This window comes from Zootoca vivipara, chromosome 12, assembly GCF_965207765.1.
Source record: "Zootoca vivipara chromosome 12, rZooViv2.hap1.1, whole genome shotgun sequence".
In the NCBI taxonomy this organism is placed as follows: Eukaryota; Metazoa; Chordata; class Lepidosauria; order Squamata; family Lacertidae; genus Zootoca; species Zootoca vivipara.
In genome coordinates, this window is record NC_142595.1 from 17,278,678 (window position 1) to 17,302,664 (window position 23,987).

The 23,987-nt window shown below is 45.3% G+C and overlaps 1 protein-coding gene across 8 annotated transcripts in view; it reads left to right on the forward strand.

Moving 5' to 3' along the window:
- Positions 1-23,987, forward strand: part of HDAC5 (histone deacetylase 5) — a 124,955-nt gene that overhangs the window by 68,098 nt on the left and 32,870 nt on the right. For 4 of the 8 annotated variants that reach the window (XM_088655513.1, XM_088655516.1, XM_088655512.1 and 1 more), the window contains 5 exons: positions 2,822-2,952; positions 5,480-5,611; positions 7,692-7,804; positions 16,771-16,905; positions 22,517-22,736. In XM_088655513.1, the coding sequence (XP_088511639.1) occupies positions 2,822-2,952; positions 5,480-5,611; positions 7,692-7,804; positions 16,771-16,905; positions 22,517-22,736 (731 nt within the window). The remainder of the gene's footprint in view (positions 1-2,821; positions 2,953-5,479; positions 5,612-7,691; positions 7,805-16,770; positions 16,906-22,516; positions 22,737-23,987) is intronic. The other 4 variants (XM_088655514.1, XM_035137078.3, XM_088655518.1 and 1 more) reach the window with 2 other exon arrangements.

The following is a 23,987-nucleotide window of genomic DNA, read 5'->3' on the forward strand; positions in this document are numbered from 1 at the left end:
GCAGTGCAGAGATGTGGGGGAACAGGAAATGTGAGGCACCAGTGTGCTTCCTCTTCTGTCCAAAACATCATCGCGCTGGAAAGCGTCAGAACATCCTCATCGTAAACTGTGTAGCCACCAGCCAAGTCAAATTTCTCGAGAGAGCCATCAATTTCGTCGCAGGGATGATAGCTCAGTTCCCAAGCCAGCTGCTCTAAGTTATGACTTTACTTGCCTCTAAGCCCACCGCCTAAGGATACCTGTTCATGAAAGTTTCTGTCTCAGATGGTCGTTTCACAGAGAGTACCACAGACAAGGGAGTGGGTTTGGGGGCCAAGGAAGTGAGCAGGTTTGAGGGAAACACCTCGGTGAGAAATGGGCCTGTGTGCTGCTGGCGTCAAGGGATATTGGGGACACGAAAAGGGACGAGGGTTAGATATCAATCCAAATATTGCAATGAGTCGGCTGTGGGGTTGCTAGTCTTGAATTTAGCCATGTAACTATCAAAGCCTGAAGCATCCATAAACTCCCTGGGAGTTTGTTGGCATCCATCTGTCTTGAGATACAGTGAAGTGTGCGTCTCCAGGAGTGAAGTCAAACTGCTGGAGAACCGCAGCGCCTCCTGTGGTTGCAGAGACTGGTAGCTCATAATTGCTGGCTCCTGTATTGTTTTTGCTGTGTTAGCAGCACCAAAGTGACCTCCCCGGGGTGCAAGCCTGGGCAGTTTGTGGAGGTCCTGTGCTGCCTAGATGACAAGACCCCCTTTCGACCTCGTTTATGTGGTCCAAAGGAAAGCAGAGCAATACGCTGGGCGCCAACTCGACCGCAGGAGTTGCTGGAAGGAGGCATACAAGACACCATCCAACTGCCTTGGGGACTCCACTCCAGATTTGTGTAGGGTTTACTCCTTAGCCTTTTCTTCTCCCGAATATGTCCCTAGAAGCTGTCAGCATGCGACAGTGGCCACCACACCCCAGAGAGTAGTGGGGAGAAACGAATCATTCTGAGCTTCCCTCTGCCTGGCTCTATCCTTCCCTTGAGTCCTTACCATTCTTGGCCGTTGTGTTGGCAGCAGGGAGTCACACACTTTTCAGTTTCCCCACCCTGACCTATAAAACTGACCCCATCCTGCCCTCTCTCCCCTAGGCCTTGCTTGCCCTCTGACTTATTCCACCTGCAACTTCTGCCTACTGATAACCCACTGAATTTCCTGGACCATGGATGCTTAGAGCGGTAATCCATTTAGCCTGCTTAGAACTGATCACAGATGGACCGTTATCCCTTCCCCCACCCTCCCAGTCACCCACAGTGGATATTCTTATCTCACCTCTTGGGTCACCCCCCCAGTCCCTTTAACCTACATTCAGGAATAGAACCCTGAGTTGACTGTTGTCAACTTTATGGATGGCAGAAAGACAAAATAATGCTATGTCTATTCGCACTCCTGGCCTCTCTTCTTGTTAATTTTCTTGGTTTCGTTTCCACTCTGCTCCATCGAAAGAAACCTTGCTGATCAAGCAAGATAAGCCATTAAGGTATAAAATACTACATACCATAATGTAGCAAATCAAAACTTCCCCAAAGCCTGTTTTTTAAAAGCCAATCTGAAGAAACATTTCTGCAAAATGCTCAGATGTATACTTTTGGAAGACTTTCAGTGGCAGGGAGTCATGGAAGATTAAAAATATGGGGGGAAAGCTATATTTTATTGGGCTGTTCTTACATTGGTTGTAGTAGGAGTGTGCGAGCTTCCTGGCGTCATAGGCGCCTTAATCATGCTGAATGGAAAAGCAGCGGAGTCACAGGTTATAGAGAGAGAGCAAGTTTTGTAGTTTTCCTTATTATTTGCAAGTATACATAATGAGGTGTAGCCAACCATTCCAAGAGATAGCCAAATTCCACTGCTCACATGCCAGCTCTCTAGGGAAACAGCCACCCCCCTCCCGGATGCTTACAGAACCAAAACTTAGTTTTCTGCGGGTGTTTCCAGACTGAAGACTCTGAATGCTATAAAATAACCTCGGTGCTTGGATTGAAGACAACTGATTTGGGCTGCTGTAAACTGCTATTTTCTCACTTCCTGCCTTGGCTCTAGGTCAGGCACCCCCAAACTTCGGCCCTCCAGATGTTTTGGACTACAATTCCCATCTTCCCCAACCACTAGTCCTGTTAGCTAGGGATCATGGGAGTTGTAGGCCAAAACATCTGGAGGGCCGCAGTTTGGGGATGCCTGCTCTAAATAGATAGATAGATAGATAAGAGAGAGAGCAGGTTGAATTATAAGTGAGTGGAAACATTTGCATTGTTGATAAGACAAGTGTTATATTATGCACAGTTAGGCTGCAAAATGACTGGGCATATTTGTACCGTGTTTCTCATATTATAAGACATGTCTTATATTTATTTTTTCCTCAAAAAAACACACTATGGCTTATTTTCAAGGGATGTCTTATTTTTTTCCTCCTCCTCCTGCCGCGGCCGGCATTGCTGCTGCGCCTATCACTATGTCTTATTTTCGGGGTATGGCTTATATTCCTTGAATGCTTAAAAATCCTGCTATGGCTTATTTTATGGGTATGTCTTAAAATATGAGAAACAGGGTATTTGTGCCCTTATAACACGAGAACTCTGCTGTTCTTATCTGCCTTTTTCAATCTGTTGTTGTTGCTGCTGCTGCTGCTGCTGTTTTAAATAGCAAGTTACGATATGTTGCGCTGTCCGTCCTGGATGGAAAAAAAAGGAGCAGGACCTATCAGAAGAAGTCTGTTGGCTCTGCTACATCATAGGACCCTATTGGTCCGCACCGTTGTAACTTGGTCAACTTCTCTCTCTGTTTCTACAGGGGGGCTCACCATACCTCATTGGACCAGAGTTCCCCTCCCCAGACAGGAAGCCCAGGAACGCCACCCTCTTGTAAACTACCTTTACTCGGCACTTATGACAGCAGAGACGACTTTCCACTCCGGAAAACTGGTCAGCAAACCCCCTTGGTGATGGGATAAACCAGAAAACCAGGGTGGGGGTAGTGGGTGGTGTTGATGAAATCCAGGCCCCTGGGTGGAAAGGGGCTTTCTGCACTTTCTGAGTATGCTGGCTTGAAAAGACCAGGGTTGTGTGTGTGTGTGTGATTTTGTCGGAAGAGCTACACATATGGGGGAAGAGACATTCATTAAGCTAGTTTATTGAACATTATCGGAGACTAAGATGAGCTTTCCAAACGCTCAGGTGGGTGAATGTAAGGCTCCCTCCCATGCAGAATCTCAGTTCCTCTCTAGATATTAATGACGATAAGCACCTACACTTCCTGTGTGTGCCAAGTGCCTTGTATATTCTTGAGCAATTGGGATTTGCAAAACCTACAGTGCAGGCAGCTTCTGCGAACAGCCTACTTTTAGATGGAGTTCATGGCTTTACAAAAAAAATCAGATGTTTGGGTGCTAATTATGTAACCTTACAAGAGCTTCTCCGCAGACAGGCTTTGAGAAAAGACAACAACCCAGCTGCTTATGCGGAAACAAAGCTCCTTAGAAACATAGGAAACAGCCTTATGCCAGGTCAGGCTATCTGTCTAGCTCAGTGCAAGCTACTGTTCTTCTGGCAGCAGTGCTCTCAGGCACAGAGAGGTCTTTCCCATCACGAGATAGCTGTGATCCTTTTAGCTGGAGATGTCAAGGATTGAATCTGGCTCTTTTGCATGCAAGGCATGTGGTCTAACACTGAGCTATGGCCCTTCCTCTGGTGGGCTGGGCTAGACTTGAGGGCGGTGACTCGTTGTGTCTCCCAGTATGGTTGAGCAGAGATTTGAACCCAGGTCAAAATCCCAATGCTCAATCCAACACTCCACACCATGCCAACTTCTTTCAAGAGCTTAAGTCTTCTGGAAATTCACAAAACGGTTCTGTGCTTATTGCAAGCTGGCCAATTTTATCAGACTGGATCCCCCTTGCCGACAAGTAAGAAAGATAAATTTTAGAAGAGCTGGGCTCAATCAAGTGAGGGAGAGGTGACAAATGCATATCTGCGATGTAGTGTGTCCTGAGTAAAAGAAAACAGGAACATTCCTGGATTTGCACAATTTTCTTTGTGCTTTTGAAGGAAGGGGTGGAAGTTCTTATTATTATTAAACGTTTCATTTAGGCGTACTTACAAACAAACAAACAAAACAATAAGATACACACACAACCACAAAATAAACCAAAGCAATAAGAAGAAAAAGTAAGGACAAAAGGAACATAAAATACCACACCCGTGTGACTTCCCTCCACCAGCTCTCGTCATCTTTAAATCATTTAAATTCTGATTTACATTGCATATTGATATAGGCAAAAATCTGCCTTTATTCCCTTATTGGGTTCTCCATCGGTTGGAGAATATAACAGAGGCCAACCAGAGAAGTTTGAGAAGCAAAGCCTTTATTTTCGCTGTTGCAACAGGGTCCTTCCTCTCACACAGGAGAACAAGGAAGGAACCCCAAACAAAGATGTCTTGCCCTTAAAAAGAGATTTGAAATTGGTTTCAGCCCACCCCCCAGAAGCATCATCCATATGTCACAGAAGGGGTGTAGCCCAAGACCCCCCCTCCCTAGATTCATCATAGGTACATCATGAAAGGGGAGGTCTGGTGGCAGTAATCTGAGCACCCTGGACCCTGCCCCCTGCCCCCAAAACCTAATCAACAAAATTGAGAGATATTTACATTTCCCTGTTTCCCAGCCAAGTTAATCACACCCTTTTGTCTGGCAGTCAGGTATCAGGATGCCAGGGATTATCACTTTAATTCCTGAGACAATGAGAAGGTTCCCCCCACCCCACTTCTTCCTTGCAGAGGAACACCTGGTCAGAGAGAGTCGAAATGGTGTCAGTCAGGCCTGTTTTCCTGTGCTGCTTCAGACATGTTTCTGTACATTCATGTACATGTTTTATGAACAATTATTAGATATATATATATGACCTCAAAATTCTTATAACAATATCATTTATCACTGTAATTACTTCTTTCATGGTACTATTATAATATAACATCAGGTCATCCTTACATGATGGAAGTTCTTTAGGTGAGAAGGAGGTGGGGCTTATCACACTGATTAGTTGGGCATGAAGAACTTTAGTCGGATTTTTAGACATTGGCGGACGAAGCTTGGACAGACCTATAACCTTCTACTGTGGCACCAAGACAGGCACAGCTCCCCGTGAGCAGGGGCCTCCATGTTCTCTTCCATTAGTTGTGGAATGCATGCACAAAGAGGAATTCCTTGCAAATGCTGACCATTGCCCATTGTAGATGTGAACAGGATACTCCTGCATGCATTGAGCTCTCTGTGCATGTTGGTCCTCTGTGTGACTTAGGTACTGTATATGTATTTGGCCTGTTCTTGTGGAATTTGGCCTGTTCTTGTGGAATTTGCATGGAGGGTATCAGCCAGCAATTTGACTGCTTGTCTTGCTTTTCTCTTACCTTTCCCTCATGTGCCTGTGCCGCCTCCTCCTCCTCCTCCTCCCAGCCTCGGAACCCAACCTAAAAGTGCGCTCACGGTTAAAACAGAAGGTTGCAGAGAGGCGGAGCAGCCCCCTGCTGCGGAGGAAAGATGGGACCGTCATCAGCACCTTCAAAAAGCGAGCAATTGAAATTACAGGTGAGCCCAGCCAGGGCGGGGTGAGTGGGAGGGAATAGCTTTGGCTGGTGGCATCTGCATGAGAAATAGGTGGGCATGGGAAACGTGAAATATTCATTGCACTCTCCAGTCCTCTCCAGCTAATTCCCCCACCCTCAAATACCTTGGCAAACATGGATTTGGGTTTTCTGAGGTAACTTTTAGTTGGGTGTCCAGAAGATCCCATAGTGTTTCTTCAAAATGTGGAATCTTCTTCATTCATTCATTAATCTCCACTTCACTTCCTTCCCGGAGGTGTAGAAGGCATATTCCTTTCGGCCCAAAGGGGGCACAACGGCTAATTACTAGCTTCAAATGGGTATCTGACTCCCATTTGTTTATTTTGAGTTTTCTAGGTTGGGCCAGTAAATCAAGGAAGGGAGGGAAGAGACAAGGTTAAAATATCACCCTCAAAAGCTTCATACGGGCTCAGGTGGGGGCTGTGTGCCACAAAGTGGGAGGGAGAGGTTGAGATAACAGACTGGAAGGGACAAAGTTGGGATTCAAGGAGGAATGCGGCAAATTAGTTTAAATAATGACTTAGAAACAGCAAACTCTGAATTCCCACTTTAAGAACAAGCTGCAGAGTGTCTCAGGCTTGCACAACCACCCACCTACTCCACCTACCCCACCCCACCCCACCCCACTTCTCTTCTCTTCTCTTCTCTTCCTTTGAGGAGGAGAAGTTTACAGTTTTAATGAACCACATTTCCCCTTTGATGTCAGCACTGAAAACCGTGGTTTGTTTAAACTATGGATTGAGAGCAAGCTAACTTCTGAAACTTTGGTTTGATCTTGGCATGCTGCCAGTGACTGTATTTTAAACAAGCCACAGTTCCCAGAGCTCAGGCGTCAATAAATGTTAAGCTTTAATATCTTTCTCAGAGGAAGAAAGGAGAGCTGAACATTACATTCTGTTTCAAACTTTATATTTCGTGTCAAATCTTGCTCTTCCCTTCTCTAGTATGACCCTGTAACTATCGAAGTAAGTATCCATTTAAAGATTTATAAAATTCATAGTGATGTTAGGGGTTGAGGAAAGCCAAGAAGGTTATGAAAGTGAAGGGTTATTTAAATAAAGAATGCACCCAAGATTTTTTCCCTATCCCCTTCAGATGTGCTGCTGATAAATTAATATATTAATCCAGAAGGTTGTAATCTGTTTGCTAGCTATTTTGTTAGTGCAAGTGGGGGTTGGGGACAAGAGGGTTATAATCCAGAAGCATCTGCTGCTTCTGAAGGAATTTTATTTTTTGTTGGCAAAGGGGACAGCGGCAGGCTGGCAATCCACTATTATATAAGCACATGAGCTTTTGAAGGGCTGAGATTCATCATTCAAAACTAGACCTCTTTTTGGAAATAACAAAATACCTTTAGCTGATTTAGAAAGGTGAATGTAAAATTGCAAACATAGCAGAGCAGGGCAGAGGGGAGAAGAGAATTCTAAATTTTCCTTACTCCCGAAAACGTGGGCCTCCCCAGCAATTTGAGCTTTGGAAGAAATTTGGGGGATTTTTCGCTGGCTTTTGTGTGGAGGGAGCCACCATGTCTGGCATACGTGAAGCCCTTTTCCAGTTTCTGAATCATGAAAGACTAAACATCTGTGGTTCAGATATGACAACCAGATTTCAAAGTGCGACCCAGGAAACTCTACAGTGCACCAGGGATTCCTGTTTCTTTTTCCTTTGGCTGTACACCACCTTTATATCTGGTATGGTGTATTTATTAAAAACTGGAAATGTTGTCATAGACGAACTTCCCTTGAAGACCCGATAGGTTGCTATGCTACTGATCTCCCCCTACTGCTAAGCAGGCATAAGATGTCAAAGGATGGACCAAAGATGATTGGGTAGGCAGATGAATGGGAAGGCAGCCCGGTAATTCAAAAACTACTTTGGTCACTGACACTGTGAATTTTCAGGTGGTTCTCTGCCAGCATGAAGACTTGAAACTTGATGATGTTTCGAAATTAAAGCTGAAATGCTCAACAGCCTGAATTTTAGCACAAGGGACTGAAATAGTGGTGATCTTCTCCCCCCCCCCCCACCCTCTCTCTTTGCAGTGTCTTCAATGTGCAACAGTGCCCCCGGATCTGGACCCAGCTCCCCGAACAGCTCCAACAGCGCCATCACAGAAAACGGGCTTACTGGCTCAGTGCCCAATATTCATACTGAGGTAAGAAGACAGGTGGAGAAACGGCTGCAAAGCTTATGAACTGGTCTGGTATCATTTCTGCAAACACCATATAGGTTTCCCTCTCTTTATCTGTGAATGTAGATTTTTCTCCTGCCATTACATTTTCAGCCTGTCCTTTGCTACTCTGAATCCACTCGTGGAGCTTGCTGGGTGATTTTTCTGCTTGCCTCTCTCTTATCATAACCTTCCTCAAAGGGTTGTTGTGAGCATAAAAATGGGACAAATGTTCCTGGTGTGCTTCTTGGAGGAAGGGTGGGAAAGCAATGCACAGTGGTACCTTGGTTCTCGAACTTAATCCGTTCCGGGAGTCTGTTCGACTCCCGAAACTGTTTGAAAACCAAGGCACGGCTTCCGATTGGCTGCAGGAGCTTCCTGCACTCAAGCAGAAGCCAGATCGGATGTTTGGCTTCTGAAAAGCGTTTATAAACTGGAACACTTACTTCCGGGTTTGCGGCGTTTGGGAGCCGATTTGTTTGGCAACCAATTTGTTCAGCGACTAACCCGTTCGGGAACCAAGGTTCCACTGTAATAAGGGGGGAAAGGAGGGTGGACGGGCCTTAGCTCAGTGGTAGGGCATCTGCTTTGGGTCTGAAAGTCCCAGGTTCAACCCCCCACGTCTCCAGATAGGGCTTGGAAAGTTTGCTGACTGAAGAAGTGTAACCAGATAGATGAATCCTTTTTTCATATGTGGTGGACTTGTAAGAAGGTGAGGGCATTGTGGGAGACAATATATAATGAGATTAAAAAGATATTTAAAATTACTATACAAAAAAAAACCTGAAGCTTTTCTTGTAGGGGTTATAGGGATAGAAGTCCCAAAAAATATGATTAAGTCGTTGACGTATGTTACAACTGCAGCTAGGGTTCTCTACGCACTAAAATGGAAAGAAGCAGAAATACTCACTAAAGAAGAATGGATAAGCAAGGTGATGGATTATGCAGAATTGGCAAAGTTAACCGCTAGAATAAGAGAACCGAATGACAAAGGACTACAGTTCCCATCATGCCTAGCTGGCAAGACCAGCACTCAAGAATGATGGGAATTGTAGTCCGGAAACAGATGGAGATCCAAGTTTGGGAAACCCTGTCCTAATCCACCCAAAAAATAAAAAATAAACTCCGGATAGTTTGTCAGCTCCATATCTTATTGTTCCACCCATAACTTCCCTTCCAGCATGGTTCAGAATGGAGAGATCAGTTGGGCACATGCCCAGTTTGAGCCAGGAAATTCTGTGCCAGAGATTTGTAGTAGCGACGATGGTGGTGATGGATTAAAGAAAGGGAGGGCAACTTCAAGCCCGCAAGCCTAATTAGACCCGTCACACCTTTCTCCCTTTTGGCCAAGCCACGTCCACCTGCCCTACATCGGACGTCAAAGGGCTGTCTTCCCCCATGTTTTGAATGGGGGTTCTGAAGATGCAGCCCACCTGTCAAACTTGGCTTGTTCAGGGCAGAGGGAGAGGAAGCAATTTGGCTCACCGGCCAGAAACAGTTTCCCACCCCTGTATTAAAGGCTAGACATGTGGTTGTTGTTGTTTTTTTTTTTTAAAAAAGCTGTACACCACCAGCCCCTTCCACACACACACACACCTGAAATTCTCAGGAAGCTGAATTACATGCAAAATACTCTCTCTGTGTGGTTTACTTGCTTCTGTGGGATCACAGCAAATACGTAGCTTTGAAATATGTAACCACAATGCGTTTTGCGGTTACATGAGTGATAGAAGTGGTATTTTTGTGCATCCTTCCTCCACCAACCCACATTTCTCCCCCAGCCTGCTAAGAGTCTGGTCAAATAATTTACTAGTCACATTTTCAAAGGCAGGACCCTCTACCCCGCTTGACTCCGTGCAAAGGAATTCATGGGATAGCTGCTGCGTGTTTTCTAAGAAAGCGGGACAGCAACAGTTTAATCTGGATGGAAATGTCTTTGCCATTGATATGTGCAATTGTGCACTGCCGAAGCTGACCAAACTGCCTGTGTGTGTGCAACTGTTAGTGATTGCTGCCAGTGTGTGCGTTCTTTTGTGTGCACATACATCCCTGTGGGAGGTGCACACAATTGTCTTTGCATGGATGATTGCTTTTGTGTGTGTGTCAGTGGATCATTGAGCTTTGCAAGTGGATGGAAGCAGAAGAGCACCGGTAGAAACTAGAAACGGCTCCCAGTCACTTTTGCTAGTTACTATGGAGTGACTCATAAATGGAGAAGGATTCTTCAGTGAATTGTGTCTTACTTTCAGTTTATTTTTAGGTGCGTTTGTGAAAATACAATCTCTCTCTCTCTCTCTCGTTAATACGGTGCCGAATAAAACAAAACACTAGATCCTTTAAAAGAAAAGAGCCACAGGGAAACTCAGACAGTCACTACTCTGTGACAGAGGCTCAGTTCAGAAACCTCACTAAACCATGATTTGCGCCAACTCTAGAATACAAAAACTGCTTGGAGCTTCCAAACATGCATTAGAAATGTCCCCCCCCTGCCTTCACAGCACTCTGTTTCAAATGTTCACTTTTGTCTTTGTGATGCAGCAGGCTCTGGCTGTAACTATAGTTTGTCGACACCAAACCATAACTTGCACAAACCATAAAAAAAAATTGTCCAGTAGCAGCTTAGAGACCAACTAAGTTTGTTCTTGGTATAAGCTTTTGTGTGCATGCACACTTCTTCAGAATGCACACGGAAGCTTATACCAAGAACAAACTTAGTTGGTCTCTAAGGTGCTACTGGACAATTTTTAATTTTTTTAATTTATATTTTGACTGCGTCAGACCAACACGGCTACCTACCTGAATCTTGCACAAACCATGACTTGCAAGCCCACTTCAGATAGGTTAGTGACTCTTGGTTTTTCATCAGTTGCATGTCATGTATTAGCAGTTCAGCCAAAAACATAGCTTTCCTTTAAACCATGGTTTGGCACGATTTTTGAAGTGAGCCGCCAACACCACAGAAGATGGTGAACGCCTTTAGTTCTCTCTTACCATTTGCAGGCTCTTACTGAGGATTTCGAAAGCACGTCAAAATGCAAGTAGATAAATAGGAACCGCTACAGCGGGAAGGTAAACGGCGTTTCCATGTGCTGCTCTGGTTTGCCAGAAGCAGCTTTGTCATGCTGGCCACATGACCTGGAAGCTGTACGCCGGCTCCCTCGGCCAATAATGCGAGATGAGCGCGCAACCCCAGAGTTGGTCACGACTGGACCTAATGGTCAGGGGTCCCTTTACCTTTTTATGCATTCTAACACTGTGACACCAGATGGTGCTGTGGAGTCCCTTTACCTTTACTGAGGATTTAAAGGATTTAGACCGGGGGTGGAGAACCTGTGACCCTCTAGATCAGGCATCCCCAAACTGCGGCCCTCCAGATGTTTTGGCCTACAACTCCCATGATCCCTAGCTAACAGGACCAGTGGTCAGGGATGATGGGAATTGTAGTCCAAAACATCTGGAGGGCCGAAGTTTGGGGATGCCTGCTCTAGATGTTGCTGGCCTACAACTCCCATCATCCTTGGCCATTGGCAGTGCTAGCTGGGGCTGTTGGGATTTGGAGTGCAGCAGCAGCAGCAGCATCTGGAGGGCCACACACTCCTTACCCCTGATTTAGACTTCCTTGTTGTAGTCCATTTGAGTTAATGCATGTACGAGCCATGGTCACACACACTTCTGTTTAGCACTAGAGAAGTGTTAAGGTGAGGATTCATCCAGAACGTAAGAAGACCCAACTAGTCCAGCATCCTGTTCTCACCGCGGCCAACCAGATGCATGACAACACTCTCCCACCTTGTGCTTCTCAAAGGAGCAAATGCTTCCGCTCATGAGCAAACCTTGTGCCACCATAGAGAGAAGCTACTTCCTCTCTCGAAAGAAAAGCAGAGGAGGAGAACCCGGGAATCCCCTCATGTGACTTCACTAGGAGAGTGATCATCCTTGTGCATGGGAGAAAGAGCTTGGGCACCTCTCCCCCCCCCCTCTCTCACACACAGTGGAATTCTTTCTTCCCATCTTGACATCTGCCTGGCTAAGCTGCAGATCAGAAGGGTATGTAATTGCCTCCCATATGGCTGGTCAACCCTCCCCTCCCCCAGTCACTTAAAAGACTTAGCCGGACTACTTAAGGAGGACACCCCTTTGTTATAAGAAGAAGCGCCATCTGCTGGTCATTGTGCACTTAGGATGTCCCAAGAAACCTCTTCAGTTCCTCTCTGATCCTGAGATGTAGTACTAATATCACCTTCACCTGGGTCCAGTGGAAGGGCACCCTTGAGAATTTTCACCAGGATTTTTATTACTTCCGACTCTAACATTATAGAATGATAGAATTCTAGAGCTGGAAGGGGCCCAGAGGGTCATCAGCTCACCTGAGTGTGGAACAGTCCATGTCATAGATCTACCTTTTGGACACCACAGTGCTCTGATGAAATCATCGTTTATACCTAAAACCCACCCAGAGCATGCCACAAATCTCTACTGGCAAGCCCTGCAGCACAACTGCATTTGTTTCAAACTTATTGGACAAAGATCCATGTTCGAAGAACTTGACTCAAGCATTTAATAAACTGATATACCAACCCTATTCAGAGAAGAAGAAGAAGAAGAAGAAGAAGAAGAAGAAGAAGAAGAAGAAGAAGAAGAAGAAGAAGAAGAAGAAGAAGAAGGTGATTACAAGGCCAGGAGTTATCTGCTATGCAATATTCAATCAGTGGAGAAAGTGACATAACACTTCTTATTGTCACCTTTGGTTCCCAGATACAACCTCTCCACTGGAGCCATATGAATCTATAACACATGCAAGAAAACTATACCTTCTTTGCATAGCTTTGGGTGACACTTTCCTTTGCTCAGCTGAAATGGCTTCTCAAGGGTCTATCAAAGAGAGAAACAAATCTAGGAACCAAACAGTGCAAGAGGCCCTGTTTTTCCTACTTGAACAACACAACAACAGCCCCAGTAACATCAGCCATGCATTGTTCCTCCAACCTGATATATGCTAGCAGAAGTGTGATGTCCCAAAAGTGGCAGGATGTCAGGCAGAATGTAAGAAGAGGGCAACCAGGCAACCAAACATCTAACTGCAATCACTCGGTGTCACACCTGATGCATAGCTGTAGCACCGGGTGCCTGCCTTCCCTTGATGCAGTGAAAAGACCTGCAGCCATAGTATTAAGTACCATACAGCCACACTATAAGCTGGCAGCCAAGGGGTCTGAGATGGGATGGAAGGGGATGTAAATAGCCACAATGGCCTCATGAGAACTGGGAGCTTGGATAGGAGTGTTGACTGCCCAAGCACAGTGCTACCGTATGTATCAGAAGCAATGCTGTGTATTGGAAGCAGCCCTAAGTTTGACTGTACTTTGTTATTTTATGCATTTCGCCTTGGGGATCCTTATTGATCCAAAAGGTTTTGGCAGCAGCCAAAGAAATACATGGCTGTTGTAACCCCATCAGTTAGCTTGCAGTTTTCATAACTTGGAAGAACCAGAGAGCAAATGAGAGGTGTCAAATGAGGATCACTCATACGAAGGATACCTGGCAGAGTCTGAAGCCTAATATTTGTGTTTTGCTGGGTTTGGTCCATTCTGCCTGCTTTGCAAAGCCTTTTGTGTATCTCAGCTACTGTCTCTGATTCAGGCAGGTTCAAGTTACCTACTTAAACCCCTCATTTAATGATGGACATGACTACTTTAGCATCCCATCTTGGTTTATTAACCAGCTGGTGCTTTTCACTCTCTTTAGCAGAGGATGCCTCCCTTAGAGCAGGCATCCCCAACCTCCAGCCCTCCATATGTTTTGGCATACAACTCCCATGATCCCTAGCTAACAGGACCAGTGGTCAGGGATGATGGGAATTGTAGTCCAAAACATCTGGAGGGCCAAAGGTTGGGGATGCCTGCCTTAGAGCACACTCCACCTGGCTGCATCAAGGGGGGAGGTGACACAGCCAGACCCCTTGCTTTAGTCTGGCTGGGGCCCCGTGGCCATTTGGCTCCTCTCCTTCCATAAGTGTGTCTTGCAGTGAGCGTTCTACCAGGTTCCTGGTACCTACATTATCTTGCCTGTTTCCCTCCTCTCTCTCCATTCCATTTTTTTAAAAAACCATGTCCCTTTGATCCCTATTTTATTGGTGTAAACCATCTTGAGTGTTTTGCAGCAAGGAGGCATATAAATTGCAGAAAATACATGCTTGTTCTCTTGGTGCGCACCACTCATGTGATTCCAAGAGATAGATCAACTGGTAGTAAACGTTGCCTGCGAAACACACATTGGGGTTCCCCAGTTGTATCATGGCTTGTGTAGTTGTGCCCAGTGTATCCAGGAGAATGTGATCCATTCTCACACCAGGAATCCCTCTAGGATGGACTGGGATGGTTCATGATTTAGCCTCAGTGATCATATTTCAGTAATTGATTGAGACACAGAATTAGCCTCTTGATTACTGTGGATTTGTCTGGGGAATTCGCATTATTCATTTCATTTATACAGTGCCACCCCTGTGCACTGCACCTTACTGAGTCTTGTAACAACTAATAACTTTGTTAGTCATTATGGCCATTTTTCTCACAACAGGGTAGCTGCTGCCTTTTGTAGAATAGGTTCATGCATATTTTGTAAAGTAATTGGTTACCACTTAGATATTTTTCAGTTCTTCGGCAAATGGGGCTCAAGTGTTAGAAATATCAAGTCTAGCAGAGAATAAACCTTTGTATTTGCAAGCTGGATTTCCTTTCCCACCTTAGCTTTCCATTTAACACAGCAGCTTGCCGCTTGCCACTTTTTTTATTCTATTGCTCCAGGAATCTATGGTCCTTAAACTGCCTCTCTGACAAGTTCCAGAGAGAGCGCTATTCCAGAGAAAGCCATCCGGTTGGGACTTTCTTCTTGTATGTATGTCAAGCTCTTCTAACAGTTCCAGCTTCTTTTCTTGTGATAAATCTGTTAATGGCTTTGCTCCAACTAAATTACTAGAACTCAGAACACCAAGAATATCTGAGGAGCTCTATTACTATCAAGCTCTGAGCAAAATCAGGAGTCCTACACAACTTTTAGAAGACACCTGAAGGCAGCCCAGTTTTTAATGTTTGATGTTTTATTGTCTTCTTATATCTGTTGGAAGCAGCTGAGAATGGCTGGGACACAATTATTATTATTATTATTATTATTATTATTATTATGCACTTACAAAGCATCTAGAATTTACTAAGCACCATGTAGAGATTTCATGTTGTGCAGATTGAGGTTGGACATGCAGTGCATCTCTCTCATTGCAAACAATGTGAAAAGTTTGTCTTAAGTCCCATAGATTTCAATGGGATCTTTGTAACTAACTTGATTCAGCTGATTCAAACCTGGAAAGTTTCTGGGCAGTGCCTTCTTCCTATTTTATGTCACCTTCACCTTGTTCTAGAGTGCCGCCGCGCGCCTTCGGGGTAACATCTGCATTTATTTTGCTTTGTTATATCTACAAACATGGCCAGAGCTGCGTAATGTCAAAGCTTGTTGCTGTTTGCATAGTTAAAAAAGGTCACTTGGTATGAAAATTAAAAAATAAATAAAAGGATTCAGATGAGACGTTAAAAATGGCAACGTTCAGAAAACCATGTGAGTCCATTTGAGACCCCTGAGGGTGTTCCCTAACTGACCATAGATCACTACGTTTAAAGGTTCAGCTGTGAAGTGAGTTGGAATTTGTTAGCAGATGTAACAACCTTTTTGTGACTTTTTTTAAAAAATGTATGAATGAATGAATTTATTAATATGGTCGCAGACTAGCATCAACACGCACAATATCACAGATCATAAAACATAACAAAAACGCAAAGGGCAGTGTAAATATAACAAGGATTTAAATATAAAATTAAAATTACTTATTAACGAACCCCCTGTAGTTAACATTTAGGGGTTGGATCATTATGGGATACCACTTGCTTCCTGTGATTGATTGCAGACGCTCAAAATTTGGCTACATTTAATGTAGTCTTGGGATTCTTATCCTCTAGCAGTAGTTTTAAACTATGATGTTCAGATTCTTTCATGGACTTTTGCAAAACAGGTGTACTAAAAGTCAAACGTATATCTTCATACAAACGACAATGTAAAAGTACATTGAGAGCCAGTGTGGTGTAGTGGTTAAGAGCGGTAGACTCGTAATCAGGGGAGCCGGGTTCGTGTCTCCGCTCCTCCACATGCAGCTACTGGGTGAGCTTGGGCTAGCCACACTTCTTTGAAGTCTCTCAGCCCCACCCACCTCACAGGGTGTCTGTTGTGGGGGAGGAAGGGAAAGGAGAATGTTAGCCGCTTTGAGACTCCTTCGGGTAGTGATAAAGCGGGATATCAAATCCAAACTCTTCTTCTTCATGTGAGGCAGTTTAATGTACATTTAATGTACATTGTTCTTATTCTAATGGCAATATTTTTTATAAACACCTTTGGGTGAAGGATGGGGCTGTGTACGCAAATGATGGGTGGATAAATAGATACATGGACTTAATTGGGAGTGGTTGTCTGAACACAGATTGCAATTTACGTCTTAAGGTACTTTTACCACTTCCACAGCCATGCAGACTGAATACAAATTGCCTTTTGCTGATGTGGAAGTGGGGGCCTGCCTTCTTTGATTGACTCATGAATTCATCCATGGTTTTACACAGTATTGGGCTGGGTACCTGCTGGTAATTTTTGTGGTGCCTTTGCCTCTCGGACACACCACGTGGATACATTCAGTCTTTTAAAGTGCCGCAGAAGTCTTCGTTGGCGTATACATTTCAAAACCAATTGAAAAAACAAGCATACGTCCCAGACGTCTCTTGCCATGCTAGAGAGGTGATCAAACCAATAGAGCTGGGAGAACATGGCTGTGTTTCCCCCCCTCCTCTCATATTTTGTTGCAGTTTCTTACCCTTCTGTCTCTTCTTATATCCTCCCTTCCCTGCAATTATATACAGCAGATGCTGCCCCAACACCGAGCTGTCACCATGGATGGGTCAGCTAGCCAGCTCAGCTTGTACACTTCCCCGTCTCTGCCCAACATCTCCTTAGGACTACAGGCTACCGTCACGGTGACAAATTCACACCTCAGCGTGAGTACATGCTATCCATAAAACGTAACAGAAACCATACAGTGGGTGGCTCTGGCTCAGACACCACCACCACACCTGGCCACCGATGCCCAGGCGCCAACAGCCCACCTAGCACAGCATTTTTGTCCTGCAAGAGTGGTGAGCCGTGTTACTGCAGGGAAGGCAACTAACCAAGAACAATTGTAATAAGTCAAGCCTCTGCTTAGGACCCAGAGGCTGAAAGCCAGAAATACTCAGGTACTGAAGTAGTTATTTTGGTTAATTAATTAAATAGCATTTCTGTAGCGCTTGATTGTTAAGAAGCAACGGCAGCTATTTAGCACTTTGCAACAGTGTAAAATCAAACCTTAAAATTATCGGTAGAAAAACAGTTAAAAACAGCTATTTAAAAGCATCCAGAAGATGATTAAAATCAACAGTAGCTCAAAAGAGAAGAATTGCACGTCACTTCCACATGTCCTGATAGGCTTGCCTAAACAAAAGTGCTTTAAGCAGGTGCCAAAATGAACACACGTCAACTAGGCACCAGTTGCACACTAATTTTAGCTGTAGGATTTATATACCACCTTTCTGCCAAAGAAACCCAACGTCACTGACTTGGTTCTCTCTCCAGCTATTTTTGAACTACAATTCCCATTGTCCCTGACCACTGGTCTTGCTAGCTAGGGATGATGGGAGTTGTAGTCTGGAGACCCAAGTCTTGGTACAGTCATTCCTTGGAAGTCGAATGGAATCCGTTCCAGAAGTCCATTAAACTTCCAAAACATTCACAAACCAATTGGAAGCTGCAAAAGCCCTGTCAGACATCCAAGTACCAAGGCGTTTGGGATCCACGGTACGACTGTATTAAAACAACTACATTATATAAAATGTAGAATGACAAGAGTCCTCTCAGGCTGACAGTGAGCTGATGTCACTTCCCCCTTCCCTCAAGTCGCATAGAACTCCAGGGAAGATGTGGAAAGATCTGCCCCAGCATCTCTGCCAGGCCGCTGAGAGTTCTGTATGTATGCTTCATGACCCGAGCCCCTCACTTTATATTCAAGACCCTCTGCTGAAGCCTCACTTTGTTAGCTAGCAGTTTCCTAAACTTGGGTCTCGCCAGCTGTTTTTGGACTACAACTCACATCATCCCCAGCTAGCAAAACCCACCTGTCATGGATGATGGGAATCGTAGTCCGAAAACAGCTGGAGAGAGACCCAAGTTTGGGAAAGCCTGGAGTCAGGCCAGGGCCGTCTTAAGCCCATCCAGCGCCCTGGCGCTAGGTCCCTCCAGCGCCCCCCTCTAGAACCTCTCCAAGGGCCCGGGAGTGCCAAGTGGGCCGCGGCAGCAGCGGGAGGCCACCTCCGAGGACTCCGCGCTGCGCCTCCTTCTCGTTTCCCCAGCGCTGGGTTCCGCTCAGTCAAGCTTCGCCACCAGCGCACGCACCGCGGGACCAGCAAGAGCTGCTTGGGCGCTGTGCGCGCGCTGGTGGCGAGGCTTGACTGAGCGGAACCCAGCGCTGGGGAAACGAGAAGGAGGTGCAGCGCGGAGTCCTCGGAGAAGGAGAGAGACGCAGCGCAGCCTCTCAGCTAGTGAAGCGCAGTCCTGGCCAGATCGCCGGAACCCTGCACTCACTTGGCGCCCTTCCAGTGCCCTCCAGCGCTGTGGTTCTCCGCGCCACTAGCCTCTATGGCTAGGACGGGCCTGAGTCAGGCTAGGGGGTGGAAGGGGGAAGAAATACAGAGGTTAAGGAACACCGAGGAAAGAAACCGTGAGACTTAAGAAGCTGGGAATGGGAGCAGCAATAGCGGAGCTGGAGTGGGAGAAGAGAGAGCAAGGCTTTAGGAGTGGAAGAGTGGGCTCAAGTTCTGGGGTTAAGTGGGGACATGGTAGAACAGGAAGGGACCTCGGAGGAACTGGCTTTCCTATAGAAGGGGAAGGTGCCAGTTGCCCCCCCCCGCCCCCAGCACAAAACGGCAAAGGAAACCAGGCGGGGTTTGGGTTTCACGTCTTAACTTTCTCTAAATCAGATGTTTTGGACTGCAGTTTCCACCAGCCCCAGCATTTCACAGTCACGCTGAGCTGTAGTGCAAAGCATTTGGAGGGTGCCAGGTTGGGGGAAACCGGCCCTGAATATTTCTAGTTGCCAGTGCCACCATTGCAGAGTTATGAGCAAAGGACAGGCGTCACTCCTCTCTCCTCAGTCGCCTCATCGTGCACATGCCAGGCTGAGACACATTTAGGACAAGACGGACTCCCTCAGGCTCTATAACAGAGTTAGCGCCATTTAGCAGCACGAGCCTCACAGTTACGGAGTGCCCTATTCACACAGGCATTTGCTTTCAGGCGCAACGGTGCATAGTTGTGGTGTTAGCACTACATCTCTCGGGATTTGTATGTGAAGCATTTGATCTTCCAGTCCTGCCTTCTTTCCTTCTTACAAGGCCTGGAGACACTTCTTACAAGCAAATATGTGGGCAAACTTTCTCTGTCGTACCCTGATGGGTGTGGGGGTAGCTGGGGGGAAGCAGGCAGGAGTGACAGAGGCCAAATAAAATGGCTTCAGGGGTCATTTATGTTACATGTACAGTTGCAATCGGAATTATTCGACACCCCCACCATTGCAAATCAGGCTTGTTATTATCAAAAATCTGCAAACTTTCAGCTGTTTTCCGTGAGCAAATCAAACAAGAGCAATTGAAACAGATGTTTCAAGTGGTTTCCCCAATTGCAACTTACACTGCCTCCACCTTATTCTTGCTAAACCACTCTGACAATCCAACATGCTGCTTATGCAACACCGTCTTGATATTTTATGAGAGTTGGTGATACACGTATGCTTACAAACATAAATAAAAAAAATAAGATGTTAAAACCTCCCTGGCTCTTGCTCCAATCCTACCTTAATTTCTCCCCTGCCCTATCAGACACCCCACAAACTGCAGAGGCCCCAGTATTTGAGGAGTCCACCCTAACGAGTATTTAAAATGCCCTTGTCATGGGTTCTTCTGCTTTGTGTTACACTTTTTTTTCTTTTTTCTTCTTTTTTTTACAAGCTCCTAAACCAACTGGTTCCCAGCTGTAACCTATTTATTGCTTTCCTCTGATGACAAGCACCAAACTTGGCTCAGGCTTAGGCACGCAGGACTCGTGCCCAGTCTACAGCTTGGCTATTTTCAGCCTAAGGAGTTGGAAATAGCTGAGTGGCAGACTTCGCATTCTGCTGGTCTCTGCTGTGATTTGTTTTCCTCAACCCAGAGTAGGAACGAGCTTACAGTTGTGCATGTGCGTGCTGTGAGCAGCCATGTTTTGATTTTGTTGAGTGCTGCTCCCCTAACACAGCGCCAGACAGTGCAGAACGGCCTCTCCTTCCTCTGATTCTCAGCGGGACTTTTAAAATGGGTGTGAATTTTGTCTAACCCGTCTGTCTCCACTAAAGTGGGATCTTAACTGAATTTGAGTGCCTTCTTTTGGGCTGGAGGTATTTCTGTGAGAAGGGGAAGGTGTAACATAATACCTGGTGAATTTATGAGTTTCTTTACAGTAGTTAGCCTGTAGTATTTACTTGTTACTGGTGGTTATTTTCAGATTATTTGGGTCTGAATACATTTTGATATGCTTGTATCCTATAGTGTGTGGTGTGTGTGTGTGTGTGTGTGTGTGTGTGTGTGTGTGTGTGTACACATATACACAGAGAGAAATAATATACAGTGATACCTCTGTTCTCAAACGTCTCCATTGTCGAACGTTTCGGAACCCAAACGCTGAAAACCCGGAAGTAAATGCTTCCGTTTTCAAACGGCTTTTGCGGCATGCTTTTCAATTTTCTCAATTGCATTTGCAGCCGGCCCTTTGCGCTTCGGTTTTCAAACGTTTCAGAACTTGAACCGTCTTCCGGAACGGATTGTGTTTGAAAACCGAGGTACCACCGTATAGGAAAAAAAGAGAGTAATTCGGAGGCTATTTGCTGGATGCCTTAGTGCACTTTTCATGTTGGTGACACACTTTTTAGACATGCATTATTTCACGACACAGTAATTCGGTTTTACTAGTAAACCAGAGGTTAAACCAGGTTTTATCAACCTTGGACTACAATTCCCATCATCCCTGACCACTGGTCCTTCTAGCTAGGGATCATGGGAATTGTAGGCCAAAAACATCTGGAGGGCCGAGGTTGAGGAAACCTGGGTTAAACTAACCCCCTTCCAGCCCTGGGAGGGGCGTTTGTGCGACACACCCACAAACTTCAGCGGACACGCTAGTGTGTCACGGCACACAGTATGCCAGACATCCCCAAACTTTGGCCCTCCAGATGTTTTGGACTACAATTCCCATCTTCCCTGACCACTGGTCCTGTTAGCTAGGAATCATGGGAGTTGTAGGCCAAAACATCTGGAGGGCCGCAGTTTGGGGATGCCTGCATTATGCAAAGCTCTGCCTTAGTGCAATATATAATCGCCACCATTCTAAGCCCTGTTGCTGCTGCTGCTTCTATTACTACTACTTACTACTACTGCTACTACTATAGAACCATCTCCAGGACTCAATCTGTGGCTCCTGCAAGCCCACTCCATAGCCGCTTCTCACCTTCTGTTGATTTTGGGAAGGGGAATCACAGAAAGGGCTTGTGTGTGGTGTTTGTGTGCATAGGCCAAAGCAAACCATTTCAGGATCAGCCTAGAATCATGGAGAATCTGGGTATAATCCTAAATCGATATATGAGGGAAGGTTGATGGAGTGGGCCAAAAAACTAAAACAAAACACACACTCCCAACCATTGCATGTGCAGCGAAAGAAATCAGTTTGCCTTTGTAAACTCTGGACGCAATAGAAGCCAGGTTAATGTTTTGTCACGGTTTTAGCATTCAAAATGGTGGTGGTGGATAGTGGATCTCAGGGAGGCTATTGACCATTGCCGCACTCTTGTCTATGATTAAAGCAAACCCTCTTGGCTTCCTCCCAGGGTGGATCCGATTTAAATCAAATCGATTTAAATCACGATTTAAATCACTACTCAGTATGACTTGATTTATTTTTTTAATTTTTTAAAAAGAAAGACTCATTCTTGCTGGTATAATCTTAATATTTACAACTAGAAGAAGGTTTCATTTTTGGAATAATAATAATAATAATGTAGTTTTTACAGTTATAGCAAAAATTACTGATTTGGGTTATACTATTAGAAATACATAGATAAGTATGAAATTATTGTGAGGTTTAACAAGGTAACTGTTTATATTTGGGCAACTTTTCTGCTGTACTTTATTGGAAGGAGAAAATAATTTCCCTTAATAACAATTTAAACAATTTATTTAACTAAAACAATAACATTATAGCATATGTATCCACGTTTGTTAACTGATGTGGTTAAACTTTTTTTTTAAAAAAAAAAACAACAACACTGAGTTTTAGCAAACATGAAAAATTTAAAACAAATCCTTATTTCCTGGTGAATATCCTTTGGACTCTATTGTAACTTAAATAGAAAACTTTCTTTAGAAAGATTTTTCATCCAAAAGCATTTCATTTTAAAAATCTGATTTAAAAAATTTTTAATAAAAAAATCTGATTTATTTTTTTTAAAAAAAAAACACCATTGATTTTTATCCACCCTGCTTCTTCCATTAGGCTTCCCCGAACCTTTCTACGCACCAGGAAGCTGAACGGCAGGCCATCCAGTTGCGCCAGGGCGGGGCCTTGACCAGCAAGTTCCTGAGCATGTCGTCCATCCCCAGCTGCCTTCTGGGGGTGGCCCTCGAGGGTGAGACGAACAACCACGGCCATGCTTCCTTGCTCCAGCACGTCCTCCTCCTGGAACAGGCTCGGCAGCAAAACACGCTAATTGCTGGTGAGTGCGGGGGGGTGATAACGGCAACATATTGGTGCAACACACAGGCAAGCTTGTACAGGGTGGAATGTAGCATTTAACCACTGTGGTTGGTAGTAACCAGCTGGGAGGTGGGGTCATACCTGCCAAGTTGCTGTCAGAGAAATAAGGGACCGGGCCGGAAATAGCAGACCAGAAGTAGCGCTGCCGCCATTTTGGAACTGGGCGGAGCATGCTCAGAAGTGACTTTTGATGCTGCTTTGCCCAGTTCCAAAATGGCCGCCGCGCCAGAAGTCGCACTGCAGCCATTTTGGAACTGGGCAGAGCAGCATCAAAAGTCGCTTCTGAGCATGCTCCGCCCAGTTCCAAAATGGCCGCCGCGCCAGAATAAACCGGGGGAAAACAAAAAAAATAATCTGTTTTTTCAGCTAGGAACAGCTGGGAAAACGGGGATTTCCCAGGGAAAACGGGAGACTTGGCAGCTATGGGTGGGGTGGCAGGAGCGTTGCTTTGCAGGAGCAGGGCTGAACCAGTGGAAGTCAGTGACGTCATCAGAAGAGGCAGCTGACATCATCAGAGGAGGCAGCAGAGTACTATATTCTTTGGTAGAAGGTGGCAGCTGGTCTGCAGGTGCACTTTAAGGGAAACTTTCTAACTGCTGTTTCCATGTCACCTGCCACACACACACACCCCACCCCCGGTAAATACTGTAGCGGGAATTGTTGTGAGGAATAGGGAAGTTCAAGCTCACAAATTGATTTGTGCACCCGCGCTGCTGCAGAAACTGCGGCAAGAACAGTCTACGCCAGGCATCCTCAAACTTCGGCCCTCCAGATGTTTTGGACTACAATTCCCATCTTCCCTGACCACTGGTCCTGTTAGCTAGGGATCATGGGAGTTGTAGGCCAAAACATCTGGAGGGCCGCAGTTTGGGATGCCTGGTCTATGCCCCAAAATGGAAAGTCCCAGCAGGAGAAGACTGGCTTATGAAGATGATGGAATATGCTGAGATGGCTAGATGTAACTGTGAGAATTAAGAGAACAAAATGAGAGGGGAGGGGGAGAGGTTTCTCTGAAGAATGGAAATATTTTGTGGGATAGTTGGAAAAAAATATCGCAGTTACATTGAAAGGTGTGCGGGATTTGCAGTAGAGCAGCAGATGAGAACTTGTAGTTTAACCATTAAGAATTAATGTATATAATGGATAAAATATAAGTAGCACAGCAGCTTTGTAAGGGTATAAAAGAACACTGTGGGTGGGAAGTCAAGAG